This window comes from Tamandua tetradactyla, chromosome 9 (assembly GCF_023851605.1).
Source record: "Tamandua tetradactyla isolate mTamTet1 chromosome 9, mTamTet1.pri, whole genome shotgun sequence".
NCBI lineage: Eukaryota > Metazoa > Chordata > Mammalia > Pilosa > Myrmecophagidae > Tamandua > Tamandua tetradactyla.
Genome location: NC_135335.1, coordinates 39,893,588 through 39,916,408, shown reverse-complemented (window position 1 = coordinate 39,916,408; position 22,821 = coordinate 39,893,588). Strand labels below are relative to the sequence as shown.

The window sequence follows — 22,821 nt, the reverse complement described above, 5'->3', positions numbered from 1 at the left end:
CAGAAAGACCACCTCAATAATTTCACAGGCCTAAACCAAACTGTGCATGCATTTTTCTATCCTTGAGAGCTATTCCAGAACTTGCTTTGAATGCCTCCTGTGTGGCAGGCACTAGGCACAGGAATTCGGGAATGAATAAAATAGGGCCCCTGCACTCAATGAACTCATAGGGACACAGAGACATATACAACTCTGCCCTAACAGCACTGTGTCCAGGGGAGAAACTGGACCAAAAATAAAGAAAATACAATAAATGTAATTAACATTTCTGCAGCACTCTAGAATTTACAAAGTACCTTCAAACACACCGCCCCATTTGATCCTCACAGCAACTACCCTTTAAAGTAGGTAAAGCCCCCACTTTAGAAATGAGGAAGCTGACATTTCGAATGGACACAAGACTTGCTCAAGAGACTGATTAGAAATGGAAAATCAGGTCTTATGACTGTAAATCCCAGACCGCAGCCACGGCACCACACTGGCTCCTGATTTAAACCCAATAAATTAAAAGGTTGGGTTTGACCATCCTACTCTTCTAGCCATCTGTCAGAATTTTGAAACTATGGGGTGGGGGGACCCTCCCCACCACACGGGGGTATAATCCAGTAAAAAATTACACGACTTTTCATCTAACAAATCATTCTTACAATACCTAATGAACACAATAAGTTTAACCTAACTGTTCTCTCGCGAGTGTCTTTTTTCCTTTCTTTTTACAGTTCAGCTGATGTCTGGCATCCACCACGGCAAGAAAATTTGCCAATACATTCATTATACTTCTTGTCAACTTTCTGGAGTCTTTTATTAGAGAAATAATACATGCTCACTATTTTAAAATTCAATCAAAATTGAATAGCTTAGTGTGACAATATCTCAATAAAATTGCATTATTAAAAACAAAAAATAAAAAATGGACAGACCAAGCCCAAGTCAGAATCTGAATTATTTGCTCTATTACCCTGTCATATGGGCTGGACAATTTCCATGGTCATGAACACAGATAATTTCCTTTATAAATAATTTACCTGCTTAGAACAGATAATGCAGGAACGCAATTATTTATGCCTCAACAGTCAAAAATATGATCAACTTCTCTTAAAATTTATTGTGCCTTTTTTAGTGATTATAAAATGCATTGTTTTAAAAAACTTAAAATGCACAAAAAATAATAATTTCACAATCATTCTGGTCCTGAACTCCTAAGTAAATGATTATAAATGTTTCTGTAATCTTTTTTCTTTTTATGTGATTGGGGTCACATCACGTACAATTTTGAGTCCTTTTTTCTTCTAGTTCACTTGACCCTACAGTATGAGTATTTTTCAACAATATTTTGTTACTTTTTATTTTCATATAATTACGAACTTCCAAAAGGCTGCAAGAATAGAACAATAACTCCCCGACAGGTAAGAACTATCAGACTCTTTTTATGCACATTCAACTATATAAAGACACATTTTTTTATTTAAGAAAAAATGGGATTGTACTATGCATATACACACTTTGGGTAGTAGCATTTTTGGGGTTTTGGTAGGGTTTGGGGGAGGAGGGGTCTCACTCAGCAGCAGCCTACTTGGTTACTGAATGTTCTTTTGCCTTCAACACAGATACACAGGCAGTCACATTTATGAGTTTCCCTCGGGCCAGACCCAAATACTCCAAGTTTATGAAATCTAGGGCACTGGTAAAATGCAGGTTCCCAGGTCCCACTCCCAGAGATTCTGTCTCATAGGTCTGGGGCGAGGTCCCAGAATGTGATTTTGTTACACGCTCCTCCCAGGGGACCCTGATGCCGGTGGTCCAGGAGACACACTGGGAGGAGCGCTACAGGCAAAGGAAGCATCAGACCTGTCTAAGACGTAAAGGAACCCTCTCCTTTCCCAGCTGCCTCGGACAATGCCTCGTCCTGTACTGGATGGGCTTTACTAATGCCCCACCTGGCTCTCGTGGTCAACCAAGGACGCTTACTAACAGTGTCACCTCTAGACTCAGGTGCATTGCCCAGGACACCAACATCTTGTTGCTAGTTTGAGTAGCTTTTGCACTGCTTAATGAATGTTAACTGTGTGCCAGGCAGTGGGCTAGAAATTCGGACAACGGTTATTTCAATGAATTCACACACGTACACACATGCAAAATGAGGTATTATTACTCCCATTTGTCAAATAAGAAAATGGGTTTCAGAACAGTTCAATGACTTACCCAAGGTCATCCAGCTGATGAGCTGTGAGTCACGGCTCACACCGAGGTCTCCGTGACTCTGAGCCAGCACATGCTCCACAGTTTCACAGCTGCCTCCTTCCACAGTCCATGTTCTTGTCTCATCTACTTTCTGTAACTTTAACTTAATTCCATCTAACCACTGTAGGCTCCAGTCCTCTTCGGTTGACCCCTGGTTTTAATTTCATCTTAAAAGCACTTACTCCTCAATTGTATTTACCACCCTGAGTATCGCTATTATAAAATTCCTTTTCTGTAACTATTTCTCTCTTTTACACCAGCACCAATCTTCCTGACCCTTTATATATTTTGTGCCTTCTGACCCTTCTCTCAATGGAAAGATGGATCTGTCAAGATCCTAAATAGCTCAGGAAATGATGATGGTGAGATAAGCTTAGCTAATATGAGTCAGCTTTACAGATCAGTATCAGAAAATTACCACCAAACTTTCAACCAATTAAATATATTTACTATATGTTTATTCCCTAAACATGCTGTACTATCTTTTACATAACACTCAACATTTTTATAATTACAAGTTACAATTTCTTCCCACAAAATTATAAAGTCTATGAGGGTAGGGAACATAGTAGGAGCTTAACAAATATTTGTTAAAGCAAATCTAAGTTCACTTAGATTTAGAACATGCTCAGCATTTCTTTCCCACTTTTCACAATAACATAAGAATTCTCTCTTGGCAGAGAGCAATAAGGCCTCTGCCATTTCTGGAGTTGAGCTTCAATGGGGATATAATGCCAGAGTATGAGATCCAGCAAGACAGAGATACTGAGAGTGAGGCTTAAACCAGGAAGGACTGTGCCAAGGACAGAGCTATAGAGTAGAGAAGGGTCAAGGGACAAATAAACTCAAAAGGCCACAACCAGGAAAAGGTCAGGATTCCAGAAGGTCAGGACAAGAGGTCAAGGAGTACTCAATTTCCAGATGTCAGAAGTCAGGGAGTGACTGTTGTTCTACCTCAGTTTTCCCAAGAGGATATATCTTTGAGAATCCTAAACATGCTGTTTGGAGAGACCACCGATCAAAGTAAGGACACTGTTGCCGGCCAAATCTGCTTGAAAGTGTCCTACTGAGACAACAGTTTGAGAACAGCCATGCTGCTTGGAAAGTCTGCATTCTTTAGTACAAATTAAAACATGAAAATGAGACATATTCTTTTGTGTCTCTGAATGTGGCTAAAGTGTTTCGTTGGTAAGAGTCCTCTCATGTCATTGCCTTCTGTAGTTCCTTTCAAGGCGCTATAAGCTATACAATGTCTCCCTAAGCAGCTGTCCCATCCCACCGCGCTCAAGTCTTCTCAGTGAGAACTCTGCCTGCCTGAAGGAGACCAGGTCTTTCTGATTGACAAATGGTTGAAAACCTTATTAGAATAAGTTGAATAGTCTTCCCCCAAAATTCATGTATACCTGGAGCCTCAGAATGTGACCTTATTTAGAAATAGGCTCTTTGCAGATATAATGTGAAGATAAAATGAGGTCATTCTGGAGTAAGGTGAGCCCTAACTCCAATGACCAGTGTTCTTATAGGAAAAGGGAAAGGGAGATTTGAACCAAGAAATACAGAGGCCCAGAGACACACAGGGATGAAGTCATGTGGCAATAGAGGCTGAGATCGGAGTGATAAAACTACAAGCCAAGTTACAACAAGAAGTGCCAGCAACTGTCAGAGGCTAGGAGAGAAGCATGGAACAGCTATTTCCCTGCAATCCTCAAAGGGAAACCTTGATTTCAAACATCTTGACTTTCACCCTCCAGAACTGTGAGAGAATACATTCCTGTTGTTTCAAGTTTGTACTCCTTGTAACAGTAGCCCTAAAACATTTACTCATCTACAATGAACTACAGTCTTAAAATAGCAGGTAGCCACCACACAGAACAGACCAAAAACAAGGAACCCAAAAGATACTGTGATGACAGAACCAGCAGACAGCAACAAGGAAAGGCACTACTAGAAGAAAGGTGGACCAGCAAGAAGGGATAACCTGCTACTGAGACCAAGTCTTACTTTTTTTTTTAATTGTGGTAGCATATATACAAAATAAAAGTTCCCATCTTAATCACTTTCAGTATACAATTTAGTGGTAGTAATTACAGTCACAATGTTGTGCCACCATCTTCACCACCCACTACCAAAACTTTTCTATCACCCCAAACAGAAACTCTGTTCCCTTAAGCATTAACCTCCATTCCCCATCGTCACCCCTGATACCTGTAATCTACTGCCTGTCTCTATAAATTTGCATATTCTAGCTGTTTTGTATAAGTAAAGTTACACAATATTTGTCCATTTGGTGTCCAATCACCAAATTGTCAGATAGTTTGTATACTATGATGCCATTTGCTTAAACTTTTTATTTTGAAATACTTTCAAACTCACAGGCCAAATTCTTTCCCTAAATGTAATTCTCCTTTTACTACTTTCCACCAAAAGCAGGATCTGCTGCCAAAGTACCAACAAGGACATGACACTAAGGGCCAGGAAGGGACAAAATTCTAGCTGAAAGTAGCTGGAACAAAGGTTGGGGTGAGGGAAGTTCTTGATGAGTGAGCTCAGTACCCCACACTCTTAGACAAATCTGAACAACGTTGGGACAGAAATGACTAAGGCAAGCCAATCACCACAATAGAATGGTTTCCAACAAACCCATCCCCTGCCCTAAAGGACCATCAAAACAAGTGGGAGATCCCACTTCCTGATGTTCTTACTTGGCAAAATCTGCTTATTTTTAGTCCAACCGTGTCTATTTCAAGCCCTGGGCTTATAGGCCTATGATTATCTGCCTGGCAGCTTTATTTTTATAACTTTGCCTTAAAGATCATGCAAAAGTAATACTGTGCATCAATCGTAGAATTTTATTTTTAAGAGAATCTATGTTCATTCTTGTTCTAAACAAGACAGGGTGCAAAATTCTTTTAGATAGAGCTTCTTTGAAACCATACATCCCAAATTCCTATCAAGGGTATTTACGACTCAAGCAATAATTCGGCAATATATGGTAATACCCTTTAAAATGAACATCCCCTTTCTTTGATTCTGTGTTTCTACTTTTAGATATATACTCTAAGAAAATAATCCTGAAGGTATGCAAAGATTTATCTATTTATCTTAGTATTGTTTGTAAGAGAGAAAATTAGAAACAATCTAAATAAATATTCAATATTAGGAAGGAGGGTAAACTAATTATGCCACCAAATTGTCAGACAGTTTGTATACAATGATGCCATTTGCTTAAACTTTTTATTTTGAAATACTTTCCAACTCACAGGACAATTACAAAAATAGTACAAACCCTGTGCAGAGAATTCTAACATATCCCTACCCCCTCCCAGCTACCCAGATCTACCAATTTTAATATTTGCCACACTTGCCATATCATTTTATCTATCTATCCATCTGTCTGTCTGACTGCCTATCAATTTATCAATCCATTTTCTGAACACTTGTGTGCAGGTTGTATACATCATGCTCCCTGAACATTTAGCAGTGCCATGGACACTTCCTAAGAACAAGGATATTCACTTACACAACCACAATGCAGACATCAAGTTCAAGAAATTTAACATTGAAATAACGCTTACAGCCTATATTCCAATTTTTCATATGTCCCAATAATGTCCCTTTGAGCCTCTTCTCCTCCTTTGGTAGATCCCATCAAGAATCATTTATTGCATTTGATTGTCATTGTTTCTTTAGATCCTCTTCTGGTTTTTGTTGTTCTTTTTAAACTGTGGGGACATATATACAACATAAACTTTCCCATCACAACCACTCACACGCATACTATTCAATGGGATTAATCACATTCACAATATTGGGGTATCCTCATCACTACTCACTACAGGAACTCTCCCATCACCCAAACAGAAACCCTACACTCATTATGCATTAACTCTCAATTTCCCCTGCCCTCCACCCCTGGCAACTTGTACTCTAATTTCTGTCTCTATGAGCTTGCATGTTATTTGATATCTTCATTGTAGATACCCTGGGTGTAAAGTTACCACACTAGCTCTGTGAAAATCTCTTTTACTCTATACCACCTTAACTTCAATAGTATACACAAACTATGTACCTTTACCCCTCCACTCCCCTACTTTTATGTAGTTCATAAAATCATATGTTTATACATTATGAGTCTGAAACCACTGATTTATTATGACATTTTATGCATTTGCCTTTTAGATCCTGTAGGGAATAAAAATACGGAGTTACAAACCAAAAATTCAATAGTACTGGCATTTATAGTTAAAATTCAAAAATTCAATAGTACTGGCTTCTATCTATTGTCTATCGTCCTTTCCTCTCAACCTGCAGAAGTTTCTTTAGCATACCTTTGTAGGGACAGTCTAGCAGTGACAAACTCTCTCAGCTTTTGTTTATCTGGGATTGTCTTAATCTACTCCTCTTTTTTGAAAGACAGTTCTGCCAGATACAGAATTCTTGGTTGGCAAGTTTTTGCTTCTTGTTTATTCAATTTATCATCCCACTACCTTCTTGCCTCCATGGTTTCCAACGAGAAATAGGCACTGAATCTTATTGAGACTCCCCTGTGTGACATGTTGCTTCTCTTTTGTGGCTCTCTTCATCTTTGGCATTTGACAGTTTGATTATAATATGCCACAGAGTGGGTCTATTTGTGTTTCTCCTGTTTGGACTTCATTAAACATATTGGCTATATATATATTCATGTCTTTTGTTATATTTGGAAAGTTATCAACCGTTATTGCTTTGAATATCTCTGAGCCCCATTCTTTCTTCTCCATCTGGGACATTCACAATGCATATATTGGTACACGTGATGGTGTCCCACAGATTCCTCAGCTCTGCTCATTTTTCTTCATTCTTTATTGTTTCTGCTCCTTAGACTGGATGATTTCAATTGTCTCATCCTTAAGATATTCTTTCGTCTGCCAACTCCAATCTGCTATTGAACCTCTCTGGGGAATTTTTCATTTCTGTGCTGTGGTCTTCAACTCTAGTTCCTTTTCATAATTTCCATCTCTCCACTAATACTCTCTTTGCATTCATTATCAACTTCCTGATTTCCTTTAGTTTTTTGTCCATGTTTTCCTTTAGCTCTCTGAGCATATTTAGGATCTTTTTTTAAAAGTCTGGTATATCCCAGGTCTAATCTTACTCATTGATAATTTCTAAGGCTTTAATCTTCTCTTTTGCATGGCCCATCACTTCCTGTTTCTTTATATCTTATCTTTTGTTGTAACTTGGACATTTTGATATTTTAATGTATTAACACTGGAATTTATACTCTGAAACATCTGTTGGTTAAGCTTGTATCCAGCTAGTGCTGTGAGACAGAGCTTTGCTTGAATGCAAGAAGGTAGAAAGAAAAAAAAAAGAAAGAAAGAAAGAAAGAAAACACTTTTCCCAGTCCTTTTAGATTGACCTGTACAAGTACTCTCCTTCAGGGCTTATCCATAAAATGAAGGTAGAGAATAGTTCCAGCCTAAAGCATAGGAGTCTCCCCATCCTTTCTGTACATGCAGCTTGTCTTGGGCTTGCACATGTGGCCGAAGGAACTCCCCCATTTATATGGTTGTAAGTGTTCCTTCTTCCCTAGGAACCAGTGTGCTCACAGTCCTGAGCGCTGCACTCCAGGTCCGACAACCAGAAATCCCTTACTCCGGGTAGCCTCCTAGCTGCTCTCCTACCTCTGCCTTCCGTAGGTGAGCTGCCTTCTGCATGCAGGGCACAGCAGGCCCTTAAGACCAGCACCAGACGGACTAGACCAGAAATACACGCTCCCAGTACCTACTCGAGGATGACTCTGCTCCCCCCAGAAATGGGACCAGGGATCTGTGCTTGGACTGCAAACAGTTCTGCACCAAGCTAATGAGGAGTGGGGGAGGGACCAGCTTGGGCACAGGAGATCCTACCATTTTTCTTTTTCTTTTTTTAGTAGACTTCTTTTTGATTCAGCACTTGCCCTGTTACACAGTACTTTCACTGTTTTCTGGAGCTTTAAGAAAAATGTTTCTGCTAGTTTTCACTGGTTTTTCAAAGCTTCTGAGGGGGACAGAGCCCTGGAGCATCTCACTCTGTCATTTTGGTCTATGAGGTTGCCATGATACTGTTTTTTGTTATATACAGATATAAAACATATCTGATAAGACAAACAGATACAGAGATAGAAAGCCTGAAAGGAAATATGCTGAATAGTAACAGTGGTCATCTCTGGTAGTATTTTATAGATTCTTTTAATTTGTTCTTGTATTTCTCTGTATTTTCAAACCTTTCTTATCACGAGCATGCATTGCTTTCATAATCAAAGAAAAAACTGTTATAAAAATAAGATTCATATCACACCATTCCCAAGGTCAGAAATTCATAGAAGCCAATGGTTAGAAAGAAACTTTAATTCCCTCTTTTTGCTGCCTCATCTTTCAGCCCCACTCCATTCCATTTCCTTGGGTTTCAGCCATATCAAACTTCTCATCACGGCCCTCATACTTTCACACATTCTCTATTTTCTCTTCATGAAATGCCTTTCACCACCTGGAGAGCTTCTATTCATCCTTCAAAACCTTACTCAAGACCTCTCCTCTGTAAGAAGATCTCCAGCTCTCTCAAGCAAAGCTGTCAAATTCCCTCTGAGTTACTACTGTACACAGTTACACATTTTCACATTTTTGCTAAAAAACTATGAGTCCATCAAAGACAGGGGCAAGGATTGTACTTTACCTATTTTTGTGTCCCCATCTCAAGAACATACTAGGAATTCAATTAATGGACATACTGGATTCTGTTCAGTATCCCTGCAAGTGACAATGTCTGCAGTATCCCTTGCAAATGATGGCCACCTGTTCTCTAGGGATGAGGAATCCACTCCTTTCTAAGCCATCCCTTGGATGGCTTTACACAGATACAATAGCTGCTCCTCTGGATTCTTCATCCTCCTGAGGCACCTCTAAGTCAGAGTTTGAGGTAAAGCCTACATCTGTTTCATTACGTGCCTCCTAATGAAATTCCAAATACAATTCCCTCCACCATAGAGCCTAATATCTATGTGTGTCTGTGGGCAAAGTCCAACACACAGAAACCTAAGTTCATTTATTCATTCAACAAAAATTAGGACCAACTATTATATACAAAGTACTGCCCTAGATGACAGAAAAATACAAATGAATAAAAGAAACAAAAGTCCTGTTCTTATAGAGTTTCAATCCCAATGCAGAGAAGAAAACCTTACATGAGTGAAGGAAACCAACTTACAAAACACCTTTAATCAGAATATTCAGCTGCCCCAAATGCAGCAGAAAATCACAAAACAAGTGAAGATCCAGGCAGAGATGGCCCAGCCAAATGACCAAATTAAAACACAGGAGGGGACATGGAATTTGGAACAGTGAATCAAGGATGATCCTAAGGACATAAAGGATATCAAGAAGACACGGAAAGAGCACAAAGAAGAATTTAGAAGAATAAATAGAAGGCAGGTCATGGTGGCTCAGCAGGCAGAGCTCTCGTCTGCCATGCCAGAGACCCAGGTTCAATTCCCCGAGTGATTCCTGTGCCTGCCCATGCGAAAACAATAAATTAATAGTAATAAATAGAAAAACAGAAGATCTCACAGAGATGAAAGATGCTGTAGACTAAATTAAAAATACACTAGACACAAACAACAACAGATTTGTTGAGGCAGAAGAAAGAGTAAGTGAGCTGGAAAACCGGACAATTGACATCTAGTGCTAAAAAGAATAAATGGCAAGAAAGAAGGGAAAAATAGAACGGGATTTCAGGGAAATCACTAACAATGTGAAGAGCAGAAATATAAGGATTGTCAGTGTCCCAGAAGGAGAAGAGAAGAGTAAGGGGCTAGGAAGGTTAGTTGAAGAAATAAAAGTTGGGAAAACTTTCCAACTATTACAAAAGACATAAATATGAATATCAAAGGAGCCCAATAAATTTAGTTTGAAATGCTAGTGATCAATGAAAGTGAGAGGTAAGGGGTATGGTAGGTAAAATCTTTTTTTTTCTTTTCTGTTTTCGTTTTATTTCTTTTTCTATTGTCTTTTTCTTTTTTCTGAATTGGTGCAAATGTTCTAAGAAATGATGAATATGCAACTAAGTGATGATATTGTGAATTACTGATTATATATGTTATATTTTATTTGGTTTATTAATTTTTTTAAATTAATAAATAATTTTTTTTAAAAAAAGGAGCCCAACTAACCCCAAATAGAATAAATCCAAATAGGCTTACTCCAAGACACATTTTAAGCAGATTGTCAAATGTTGAAGAGAAGCAAAAGGTCTTAAGAGCAGCAAGAGAAAACCAATTCACTACATACAAGGGAAACCATATAAGGCTGAAATTGGACTACTCAATAGGCCCCATGGAGGCAAGAAGGTACTAGTATGATATATTTAAGTTCCCGAACAAGAAAGACTTCCAGGAAAGAATTATTTATCCAGCCAATTTGTCCTTCAAAATTGAGGGAGAGATTAAAATCTTCTCAGACAAACAAAGACTAACAGAATTTGTCAGTAAGAGGTCTACACTATAAAAAATACTAAACAGTTCTGTCAGCTGAAAAAAAGATACAGGACAGGGAGGTCTGGAGAAAGGAACAGAATTGAAAAGTATCAGTAAGGGTAACTTAAAAGGTAAAAAGAGAGAGGGAAAAGAATATATATAGATTTGACAAATAAAAATCTAAGGGGGGTGGGGAGGTGGGAACCAAAGGATAGGATGGTAGACTCAAGAACAGCTCTTACAGTAATAACTTTGAAGGTAATGGACTGAACTCACCAATTAAAAGATATAGATTGGCAGAATGGATTAAAAAACATGATCCATCTATATGCTGCTTCCAAGAGACTTATGTTAGACCCAAGGATACAAATAGATTGAAAGTGAAAGGATGGAAAAAGATCTATGCAAGCTATAACCAAAAGAAAGCAGAAGTAGCTATACTAATATCAGATAAAACAGTCTTTAAATGTAAAGATGTCATAAGAGACAAGGAAGGACACTACATATTAATAAAAGGGGCAATTCATTCATAAAAAATAACAATCATAAATGTTTTTGCTCCAAATCAAGGAGTTCCAAAGTACATGAGACAAACACTGGCAAAACTGAAGAGAGCAACGGACGTTACAACAATAATAGTGGGAGACTTCAATAAAGCACTCTCCACTATAGATAGAACAACTACAGAGAGAATCAATAGGAAATAGAAAGCTTAAACAATGTGATAAAGGATTTAGACTTAATAGACATATATAAATTGTTATACCCCAAAACACCAGGATATACAAACTTTCCTATTGTTCATAGAACACTCTCCAGGATAGATTGTATACTGGGATGCAAAACAGGTCATTACAAATTTAATAAGATTGAAATTATTCAAAGCATTTTCTCTGACCACGACAGAATGAAGTTGGAAAGTACATAACCACAAAAGAGCCAGAACTTTCACAAATACATGGAGATTAAACAACACTCTTAAACAATTACTGGGTCAAAGAAGATGTTGCTAGAAAAACAGATAAATATCTGAAAACAAATGAAAATGAGAAGATGTTGCTAGAAAAATAGGTAAATATCTGAAAACAAATGAAAATGAGAATACAACATATCAGAACTTATGGGGTGTGGCAAAGGCAGTGCTGAGAGGGAAATTTATTGCCTCAAATGCCTAAATTAAAAAAGAAGAATGAGCAAAATTCAAGGACTTAACTGCTCACCTGGAAGAACCAGAAAAAGAACAACAAACTAACCCTAAAGCAAACAGAAGAGGAGAAATAAAGAAGATTAAAGCAGAAATAAATTAATTGGGGAACAAAAAAACAACAAAACCACAAGTTGGTTCTTTGAGAAAATCAATAAAATTAATGGACACCTAGCTAGGCTGACAAAGAAAAGGATGCAATGAGAGGTGTGTCATTACCCACGGATCATAACAAAATTTTTTTTTAAATCATAAGAGGCTATTATAAATAATTATGCGCCAACAAACCAGATAACTTAGATGAAATGGACAAATTCCTGGAAACATACGAACTACCTATACCGATTAGAGAGGAAATAGATCTCAACAAACCAATTACAAGTAAAGAGATCAATCAGGTATCAAAAATCTTCCTACAAAGAAAAGCCCAGGGCCAGATGGCTTCACAGAAGAATTTTAGTTCTTTTTATCTTTTTCTAAAAGAACCAACACCAATCCTGCTCAAACTCTTCCAAAAATTTGAAGAAAAAGGAACGCTACCCAACACATTTAATGAAGCTAACATCACTCTAAAACCAAAACTGGCTAAAGATGCTACAAGAAAAGGAAATGACAGACCTATCTTCCTAATGAACACAGATGCAAAAATTCTCAACAAAATACTAGCAGATTGAATCCAATGAAACATTAAAGGAATTGTACATCAGACCAAGTGTGGTTTATACCAAGAATGCAAGCTGATTCAACACAAGAAAATCAATTAATGTAATGCAGCACATTAACAAGTTGAAAGGGAAAAATCACATGATCATATCAATTGATGCTGAAAAGCATTTGACAAAATTCAGCATCCTTTTCTGATAAAAACACTTCAAAGGGAAGGAATCAAAGGAAACTTCCTCAATATCATAAAGGGCATATATGAAAAACCCATAGCCAGCATTGTACTTAATGGTGAGAGAGTGAAAGCACTCCCCCTAAGATCGGGAATGAGACAAGGATGCCCAGTGTCACTGCTATTATTTAACATTGTACTAGAAGTTCTACCTAGAGCAATCAGGCAGGAGAAAGGAATAAAAGACATCCAAATAGGAAAGGAAGAAGTAAAACTTTCATTATTTGCAGAAGACATTATCCTATACTTGGAATATCCTGAGAAATATATAACAAAGCAACTTGAGCTAATAAACAATTTCAGCAAAGTGGCAGGATACAAGATTAATGTACAAAAAACAGTAATGTTTCTATACACAAGTATTGACCTAAATAAGGAGACAATCAAGGAAAAATTCCATTAAAAATAGCAACTAAATGAATCAAGTATCTAGGAATACACTTAACCAGGAATGTTAAGGACCTGTACACAGAGAACTACAAAGAATTGCTAAAAGAAATCAAAGAATATCTAAATAGGTGGCAAGATATTCCCTGCTCATGGATAGGAAGGGTAAATGTAGTTAAGATGTCAATTCCACCCAAATTGATCTACAGATTCAATGTAATACTAATCAAAATCCAACAACCTACTTTGAAGACTTGGAAAAGCTAGTTATCAAATTTATTTGGAAGGAAAAGAGACCTTGAATAGCTAAAAACATCCTTAAAAAAAGAGTTAAGTGGGAAGACTAACATTTACTGACTTTAAAGCTTATTATAAAGCCACAATGGTCAAAACAGCATAGTACTAGCACAAAAATAGATGTACTGACCAATGGAATCGATCAAGAGTGCAGAGATAGACCACTCAATCTATGCTCAATTGATCTTCAACAAGGCCCCCAAATCCACTAAAGGGGGCAAATAGTTTTTTCAATAAATGGGCATGGGAGAACTAGGCATGAATTTAAACCTAAGGGAACAGATAGACATGAAGATAATTCATTAGTATATCTATAAGCAATACTGCCATACTGAGAGGTGAATAGGATTGAAAGAGGGTATATAGAATCATGTATTCCAAATCACTTTACAACTATAATTAACTTCTTGCACTAACTATTTCAAAGGTTTGATCTTGTACAAAGAGTGAACAATAGAAGAGTACAGGGAAAAACTAACATTGCACACTATGACCTACAGTTAACAGAAAGACATCAACAGTACCACAGCAATACCAGGGGTAAATAATCAGGCAAAGAGACAAGTGATATGGGGAGGTCGAGATTTGATATTTGATGAGGCTGTATTTATTGGTTCTTTGTCTCTTTGGACCCATGAAAATTGTTTAAAGTTGAGAGTAATGATGATTGTACAGCGAAGTGGGGACGACGTAAGACATGGGTTGCTTTTTTGGAAATTGTCCATGATGCCCAGTGGATGGAGGAGGCCGAGGGGTACAATACTGAGAAGCAGAACGGTGAACTGATTGTGTACATGATGGAATATTGTGCAGCTACAAAGAGGAACGAAGTCGTGGGGCACACAGTAACATGAACGAACCCTGGAGACATTCTGTTGTGCAAAATAAGCCAGAAACAAAGGAACAAATATGGCATATCCTCTTTTAGAAAATACTTATAGGAGGTTTGGAGCCTAGATTGTAAACTCTCATAGCAGTCACACTTAGTTCAGAGTTGAAAGTGTATTTCTGGATTCCAAGATGTTGTACTATATGTGTATAAGCTGGTGTTTCTCTGGCTCTTTGGGTACCATTGTGTCACCTAAGACTCAGAGCTACAGGTCTGCAGCTCTGATGTTCATCATTACTACATACAATAACTGTTGATGTAGCCAAGGAAGGGGTCAGGGTTCAGTGAGGGATAAGAACAAAGTCGATCTGGTTAGGACTAAGGTAAATGAGAATACATGGCCAAGGATGATAGTGTATGTATTCTAGAACTTCAACTACTGTTTGAGACCAAATGCAGAGGGTTTTTTGTTTCTAGAACCTAAATCTATTGTAACACAAAACCAAAATAAACCTGCCTAGATAGCTCATTTAAACAATTCAAACACATGGAGCCCAGAACTGGCATGAGGTCTTGCAATTCCATATAGCTTAATGTAATACTTGGATACATCCCAGACTATCGTAGGCTGATAATTAAAAAGTATTGGTAGAGTCCCTTGTGAGACTGGAGAAAAAAACAGAACTACTAAACTTTTTTTTCTACTAAAAAAAATAGAACTACATACACCTGGGAAATCCCTTGTAATCTCTTAAACATTAGGAACTCCCCATAAAATAGGCCAAACCTTTGATTTTGAGGCTTGCCCTTATGAAACTTATTTTTGTAGCAGAGAAGCTCAGACTACCTATAATTACACTTGAGAATTGCTTCCAGGAAACCTCTTTTGTTGCTCAAATGTGGCCTCTCTTTCTCTAAGCACATCTCTGCAAGGAAAAAAATCCCACTGCGTGGGATATGACAATCAGGGGTGACAGTCTCCCTGACAATGTGGGACATGACTCCCAGGTATGAGCCTAGCCCTGGCACTGTGGGATCAACAATGCCTTCTGAACCAAAGTGGGGGGAAAGAAATGTATCAAAATAAGGAATCAGTGGCTGAAAGAGTTTAAATGAAGTCAAGAGGCTATTCTGGAGGCTATGCTTACGCAAGCTTCAGCTAGATACTGCTAATTACCATGGTTTAGCAAATACAGCGAGTGCAGTTGGGCTAGCTAGGTTTCATGGTTCCCCAGTGGATTGACTACTTTGAATAATTTTGCTTGCTCTGGGCACAGGGTTATCCCTAGTTGTGAGATTCCTGACCCCAGGCCAATACAGTGAGTGTACAGAAGCCCCCGAGAGGGAGAGCCCAGTAAAGGAAGTGACTGGTGTCTGAGCTTCATCAGCTGTTCAAGAAGGGGAACGGACAGGCTTCTAGCCAGAGCCTGAAACGGAGTCAAGACAGCAAAAAACCATATCACGCACTGAAGGGATCAGACACAGCCTAGCTGGCATCCGTTGGGGACTAGGAGAGGTTGGATTAGAAGGATTTTAGAAGTGTTAAGAAGGGTAGGCAGTCAAAGATGAAGACCCAGCCCAGACTGGGTTCCCACTGAAGGAAGCCCCTAGACGCAGGGCCACGTCGGATTGGCATGCATCCTGCTTTTCCACAGAAGTTAGGAAGTCTCTGATTTAAATCCTAGCTCTGCCACTATTTACTAATCCATTGCAATTTGTTTTATTTCTCTGAATCTCAGTTTTTAATCTGTAAAATGGGAATAACTACCACCTCACAGGGTTATGAGATGCTCTATATTTGACTGAGACATACATGCTAAATAAAAATTAATTCTCTCCCACTGCAAATAAAATTGTGTAACCTGAAGCACGGCTTATAACAGTCACTGAATAAATGAATGAATGAAACAACAGGGGCGGTTAGAAGGAGCAGACCTTCCCTAACATATAAACTCTGGTGGTAAATACTCCAGAAATGGTTAATATGTATTCCCAGATCCATTCATTCCCAGGGCAGTGCTCTCTAGACCCCACCCCACCACAACTGTGGCTGACCCCACCTTGTCAAGGACTGTTAGCTTCAACATCAAATACCTTCTAACAAACATCTTTCCTACCAGGAATAATCAAGAAAAATCAGAAAACCATGAAGATTCTTTCTTTTCAAACAACAACAACAAAAAAAAAACACCTTACTTTCAATGTAACAGAAGGGATGGGTGTCAAAGAAAATAACTGTTTGAACCACACATTAATAAGATTAAAACTTCTTGTTAGTAACTGATCAGCCACTACCTTGGCCAATCATGTGCCAAACACATTGGGGAATCAAAGACGACCATAAGCATCACTGCCCTTAAGATTTCATGGCCAAGGGTACAAACATAAAATTGCAATAAAGGATAGTGAAGTTCAGAATAGAGGGCAGACATGAGAGAACCGCTCATCCTGCTCAGGGGAGCTGAGGAGGCATGCTGGAAGAAGGTATCATATGACCAGACATTAGAGGATTACCAGGAATCAGCGAGGGAAAGTGGGGGGCAGGGGGGAGGAGGACAGGGGGCACTTGCAGTAGAGCAAAGGCTCAAATGGGGAAAAGTATAGTGGTGGGAAAGGATTCAGAGAAAAGGAATTGGTCTAGTGTGGATATAAGAGCACAGGCGTATTATAGAGAAAATAACTGAAGATGAAATAGGGAAATTGGCTGAGACCTGATCACAAAGGCCTTTTATGGACTTGAACTTGTAGGCCAGAAGGTGCACACAAGTGGCCCATGCGCTGAAACTGTACTACTGACATGTTGTTTAGCCAGCATTGTATTTTTCAAAATTTCAACTAACATTTAAATATCAGGAGATTTTCTTTAAAAATCCAGATTCCCTTGAAACGCGGAAAGATTTGGCCACTCTAGACTCACAATTCTGCACGGCAATGACTGGCAAGATCTGAATGGCAGCTTCTCCCTCTACTGACCACTGTTCCCACCGCTTTGCAACTCAGCCTGCTGCTGAAGGCAGTGAGGGCCCCTCGGGAGCTCCTCCAGTCTCTCCACGGCATGCACACTCTCTTCAAAACTAAGCTCATTTCAGTGGTCAATCGGAAGATGGAAGATTTTATTTATTTATTTTTATTTCCTTCTCTTATTTTACCATCAAATTCCAAGAAAACTCTTAGGAAGCAAAGAATATGCCATATATGTAGTATCTTTCCAACACCCAGCATAAGATAAAGTACAAAATAGATCGCCAGTATTTGTTGAATGAATGCATAAACGAATGAATAAATAAATGCCTCTCTGTGATCTTCATCAACACTTGATTTTCTGCCCTGAATTTCTACACTTTTGCTATCAAGAAGATAGCCTAAAATGATTATCGATGTGTAATAAAAAGTAAAACATTAAACTCAATCACTGCATTTCTATTTCAATTTTCTATTGGGTTGAAATGGAAATGTAAACTCTCAATAAATGCAGAACAGACCATCATGTCTGACAGCAAGATGAATTAGAGCCCTGGATACTGAGAAGGCCTGTAGATAAGTTCACCAAGCACTATCAGTAATCTTTGAGAGAACTGTGGAAAATAGGATGGGTGCCAAAAAGCTGGAGACTGGCAAATGTTGTTCTGATTTGCAAAGAGCGAAGGAATTATAGCTTGCCAGCTCCAAACTAGAGAACATGGTGTCATCTCAGGCAAGGTTCTTGAACAGATTCTAGGACAGCACCTAAGACAGAAAGCAATGTCTATTTGGAGCCAACATAGGGTTACAAAGAACAAGTCATGCTAAATCCATTTCGTTTTCTTCTCTCTGACACGGTTCCCAGCCTAGGTGATTGGAAAGGTATAGTAGACATAACATATAAGGTGCAGTGCAGGGGTGGGCAGTGAAAAGGGCTAATTTGCCCCTTGGGCTATATTAATGGAAGCATTACATGCAGCATGAAGGAGGTGATAGTTGTTCAATGGGATACATGCTGTCTGGTCCACCATAATCATCACCACCCATCCTTAGATAACCCTCATGGTGATGGCAGGCCAGCTGCCGCAAATCATCTCACTTGGCCAGATCACAGCTTCACTCATTTATTATTCTATCTGCTAAGCACCTCAAGTCATCAGAGTTTGCAACACAAGGTAGAGCAGATCCAAAGGAGAGTGAATATGATAACTGACGGCAAACCATCTTATGAGGAAATGAGTACAATCACAGTCCAGGGGTTATATTCAGAGCATCCAAATACCCAGTGAGCAGTCGTGGGGAAGAGGCACCTGTCTTGTCCTATGAAGTCCCAGGTGGCAGAAACAATGGATGAATGAGAGATACACTTAACTCAACATAAGAAAAGACACAATACCCAAAGCTGCCCAAAGACAGCAGTTTCATAAGTAGTGAGTTCCCCATCACTAGGTATGTATAAGCATTTGGTTTATAGATGCTTTGTGAGCATATATAATCAATGGGATTCAAGTATCTGATGGGGCAAGAGAAGTTATGAATCTAAAAATGTTTACAATAGAAAAAATACCATGTTAAAACATTAAACACTAAATTATTCAAAAAGATAAAAAAGAGTAAGTCAACAAAGAAATCAGCATCATTTTTAAAGGTCAAAAGTTGCCTTCAGAAAATTAATGTAGTACAAAATCTGTGTAACTGGTGTGTTTGTACCCGACTGGCCAAAGGATAGCCAGGGAGAAAGGTAATTGGCAACGGGCATTATTTTTGGTGACTGGGCAAATCATTCTTCAGAGGCAAGCAGTAAAGGCAACGGGATGAAAGAGGGTAAACAATGGAGTTTAATCAAGAGACAGTCAGTCCCCACCCCAGAGCTGCCATCTGCTACTGACATCAATTCTTCAAGAGGCAGCTTCAGGCAAACAATGTATAGGGAACACTATGCCTGGAAGAAAACCAACCTTCGTATTCCCAGCCTCGTTACCTTGGACAAGTCATTTAACGTTACTCAGCCTCAGCTTCCTCATCTGTGAAACTGAACTCATGATAACCCTTTCCTTTCATTGTATGGATCAAGAGCCGTGATGTCTAGAAGTGAATCCTAGAAACTGTAAAGCCCTGTGCACATCAATAATTATAATGATGATGAGATATATTAAGAACAGATTTCAGAGGGTTTCAGGGAAAAATCATATCCTGGCCTAAATCTTGTGAGTTGGGAATAAAACTCAGCCCCTTTAACCAGAATGTAGAGAAATGTAGAGCCTGAGAAACAAGATCATGTAGACAAATTTCCTAGTGAAATTCATTACCTTGCATTTGTTAATGAGTTGTCAAAATAAAAGGTGAAAGGTAAAAAGTAAAAGAATCAGCCAGAGCAATAAATGCTTAATTGATCTTCAATTAAAGTTCACTGGCCCAGTGGCAGCAATCCTTCAAAAATGAGATAAGCACATGTCCTACCACAATGATGCTGATAAAACCCAAACTGTTCAAAACTCAACACCCCCTTCTGAATCATGGCATTTTTCATGAGAACCTCCATTTGAAAAAAAAATCATCACCCAAATTAGTCTAATAAAGCAAAACTCCCTTAAAAGGGGTATATTCAAGGACTGTAACTGGGTCTTTGTATTGAGCAATTGGATACATTCAAATTTCTGATCAAAAAAGGGCTTGTTTCTAAATATTCATCAAGGCTGAAACATCAAAAGTCACTGTTTTATACACTGAGCTGAAACCTAAGATGAGGAGGAGACAGAGAGAAGGGTTTTCGTGCCCAACTTCACCCTGGGTTCTACACAGAAGTGATGAGCACACCAGGTTTCCCAAGAACCAAAAGGCAAAAGATTGTTGGCGAGACAGAAGAAAGAAAAAACAAAAAACAAAGCCCTCCCCTGATGACGGCTGCCCTCCCAAAGTTTCCCAAGCATCTGCTGTGTGTTCAGCAACTGTGGCGACCCGGCCTCCTGCCTTTCCTAGGAGGCAAGCCAACCTCCTGGGTCACTGAGTTTTCAACTGCAAGAAGCAGGTTATGGCAACCTCAGCGCTTTGAGCTCCAACTAACCAACCTGCTCAATAGCCTTTAGTAACCTCAAGGACAGGCCTCGGCATCCCGCTGGAGATGTGTTCTGTCTCTACTCTTTCTATGAGAGAAAGATCCTAACACGCCCTGTGTCGCAGCAAGGAGAGACTGACCGAATGGAAGACGGATGCTGGGAGACATAGGCCGAGGCTCCCCGAGGGTACATCCTGGGAGAAAGGGTGAGCAGAGCAGATGATGCTTTCCGGTTTTCCCTGCCAAAGCTGAATCTAGAACTCGTGGGGGTGGGAGACGCCCCAGTGTGGCCTGAATGAAGATTCTGCCTGCGTTTATCCACTTGACTGTGTCTGTTCTCCTATTTCACCTTGCGCGTGTGGACTTAGGGAGTCGGTCTAGAAAGCAGCGTGGACCCAATAGTAGAAGCATGTACCCAGTGGTACCAAAGCTGGAACCAGAAGCCAGAGGTCAGCTCATCCTCTTGGCAGGCTTCCCCTGGAACCACTGAAGCCAGGCAGCGCCTACCACCCAAAAGGCATGCTGAGTCGTTTGCTGTGAATGAAGGCTGATGACCCTCCACGCTGGCGCACAGACCAGCACTGGTGGTGCACACTGCAAGATAATACGTTTCTGCATGGAGCCCCTTCTTTATGCCTAAATGCCTGCATTAGTTTGGATCAATATGCCTCCTAACAGTTAATCCATGGCAACCCAGGCCAGCCGAGAGACACCGACAAAGAAGGGCAGGGGGCCACTGCCTCCCTGTCGCATGCATGTGAATTCCAAGCCCAGAGAAAGAGGTGGGGGCAAAACAAGAAAAACCCAAAAAGGAAAAAAAAAAGTGTAAAAAATAGACATCAATATCTTTTACCATCTAGGGATGGCAGGGGTGGTGACTGTCAAAATGGCCTTTAGAATGGCATGTCAGGATGATGGAGTGTCCGCGACACTCCTCGAGCCGGGCGTAGGATCCCCTCACACACCTGCAATGCAGTGATTGCTGCCCGTTCTCTAATCCACACGCCCAGCCCCAGCTATCTGCAGCTGAAACCAGTCCAGACTTGTGCGGCTGCACTGCTCGTCCTCACAATAAGATTATTGATGCATAACAACATTTCATGATGGCAGGGAGGAAAAAGGAATTTTAAAAAAAGCCAGAGCAGGAGGAAAGGGTAGGGGAGGGAAAACTCCCCAGCCGGCATCTCACCTTTTATTTGGGCTTCATATTCAGCAGTGATCTCTTTGTCTTTCTTGAACTTAGTTTGAGATGACATCTTCCGACGTGGCTGAAGGAACAGGCGAGCTGTGTGATTTATTTCTCCTTTTCTTCCCGAGTCCGCTCTCAAGCTCTGGGAATCACACGGCGCTGGTCGATTTCACAGGTTTAGGGGCTAATCCCTTTTTCTTGGCCACAGCGTGGGGGGGTGGGGAGGGGGAAATCCTCCTTCTGGGGGAAAAATGCTCTTCACTCGCTGAGAAATGGCTCTGATAGATTGCACTGGTCAGTTTCCCTTGCAAAAGAACCACCCTAAAAGCACAGCAACCTGCCCCAGATTTTCACGATTTTTCTTCCAAAAAAAAAAAATTAATAAATAGACAAGAGCACTCATACACATACACACATACTCACTCACACATGCACTTGCACAATCATCTGGACACACATACAGTCAGCATACACACACACACACACCCTCACTCACACGCGCGCGCACACTCGCTCACTCACTCACACACACACAAGAGGCGCCTCCTTGATCGCGCAGTCAGCCCCCAGCTGGCTTTCCAAGGCTCTCGGAAAGAGACGGTCAGGTTGCCAAAAGGCCGGTCATTTCGCATGCTCCCTTCGGCGCCTCTGGCCTGATGTACAGTGAGGATCAAAGCCAGGGGAGCGAGATGGAAGTTTTCCTGCTGCAACGGATGAACCCAGGGCTGGTCTGCTCGCCCTGCAAAGCTGGCTCAGCTCTCCCCTACCGCCCTCGTCACTAGACTCCGCCTCCTGGATTTTATAACAACTGCCACATTGTAGCCTACAGGAGAGCAGGACTCACTGCAAGCAGAAAGGGAAGAAACGGCTCACAAAAGAGAAGGCAGCAGGAAAAAGAATGGGTTTGGGAAGGTCTGAGAGGCCCCTGCGAACTCCAACCATTAACAGTTTTGTTGGGGATTTCCCTTCCAAAGCCTAAAGGTCCACCTTTTCTTTGCACCGGGCAATTGAATTCAATTTCTCGAAGCAATGGCTTTGTGAGTTTGTCACTCTGCCCAAAGAGACGCGCAGAAGGCCTGGGCTGTGTAGGAATACACATTCATATTTGTTGAGCAATTACTAGGTAGCAGGGCCTATGCCAGGGGTTTTAGATGTGCAGCTTAGCCAAATGGTTGAGAGCTTGACGCTGGGAACAGATACTGCTAGGTCAGTGGTCTGTTTGGCTTTGGGCAAATAAAAAGCTGGTGGAGCCTCAGGATACTCACCAGTACA

General features: G+C 40.1%; 1 protein-coding gene across 5 annotated transcripts in view; it reads right to left on the bottom strand.

The window, feature by feature from the left end:
- SRGAP3 (SLIT-ROBO Rho GTPase activating protein 3) overlaps positions 1-22,306 on the bottom strand; it is a 304,458-nt gene extending 282,152 nt beyond the window's left edge. For all 5 annotated transcript variants that reach the window (XM_077116674.1, XM_077116670.1, XM_077116673.1 and 2 more), the window contains exon 1: positions 21,550-22,306. In XM_077116674.1, the coding sequence (XP_076972789.1) occupies positions 21,550-21,616 (67 nt within the window). In that variant the 5' untranslated portion in view covers positions 21,617-22,306. The remainder of the gene's footprint in view (positions 1-21,549) is intronic.
- Positions 22,307-22,821: the final 515 nt, after the last annotated feature.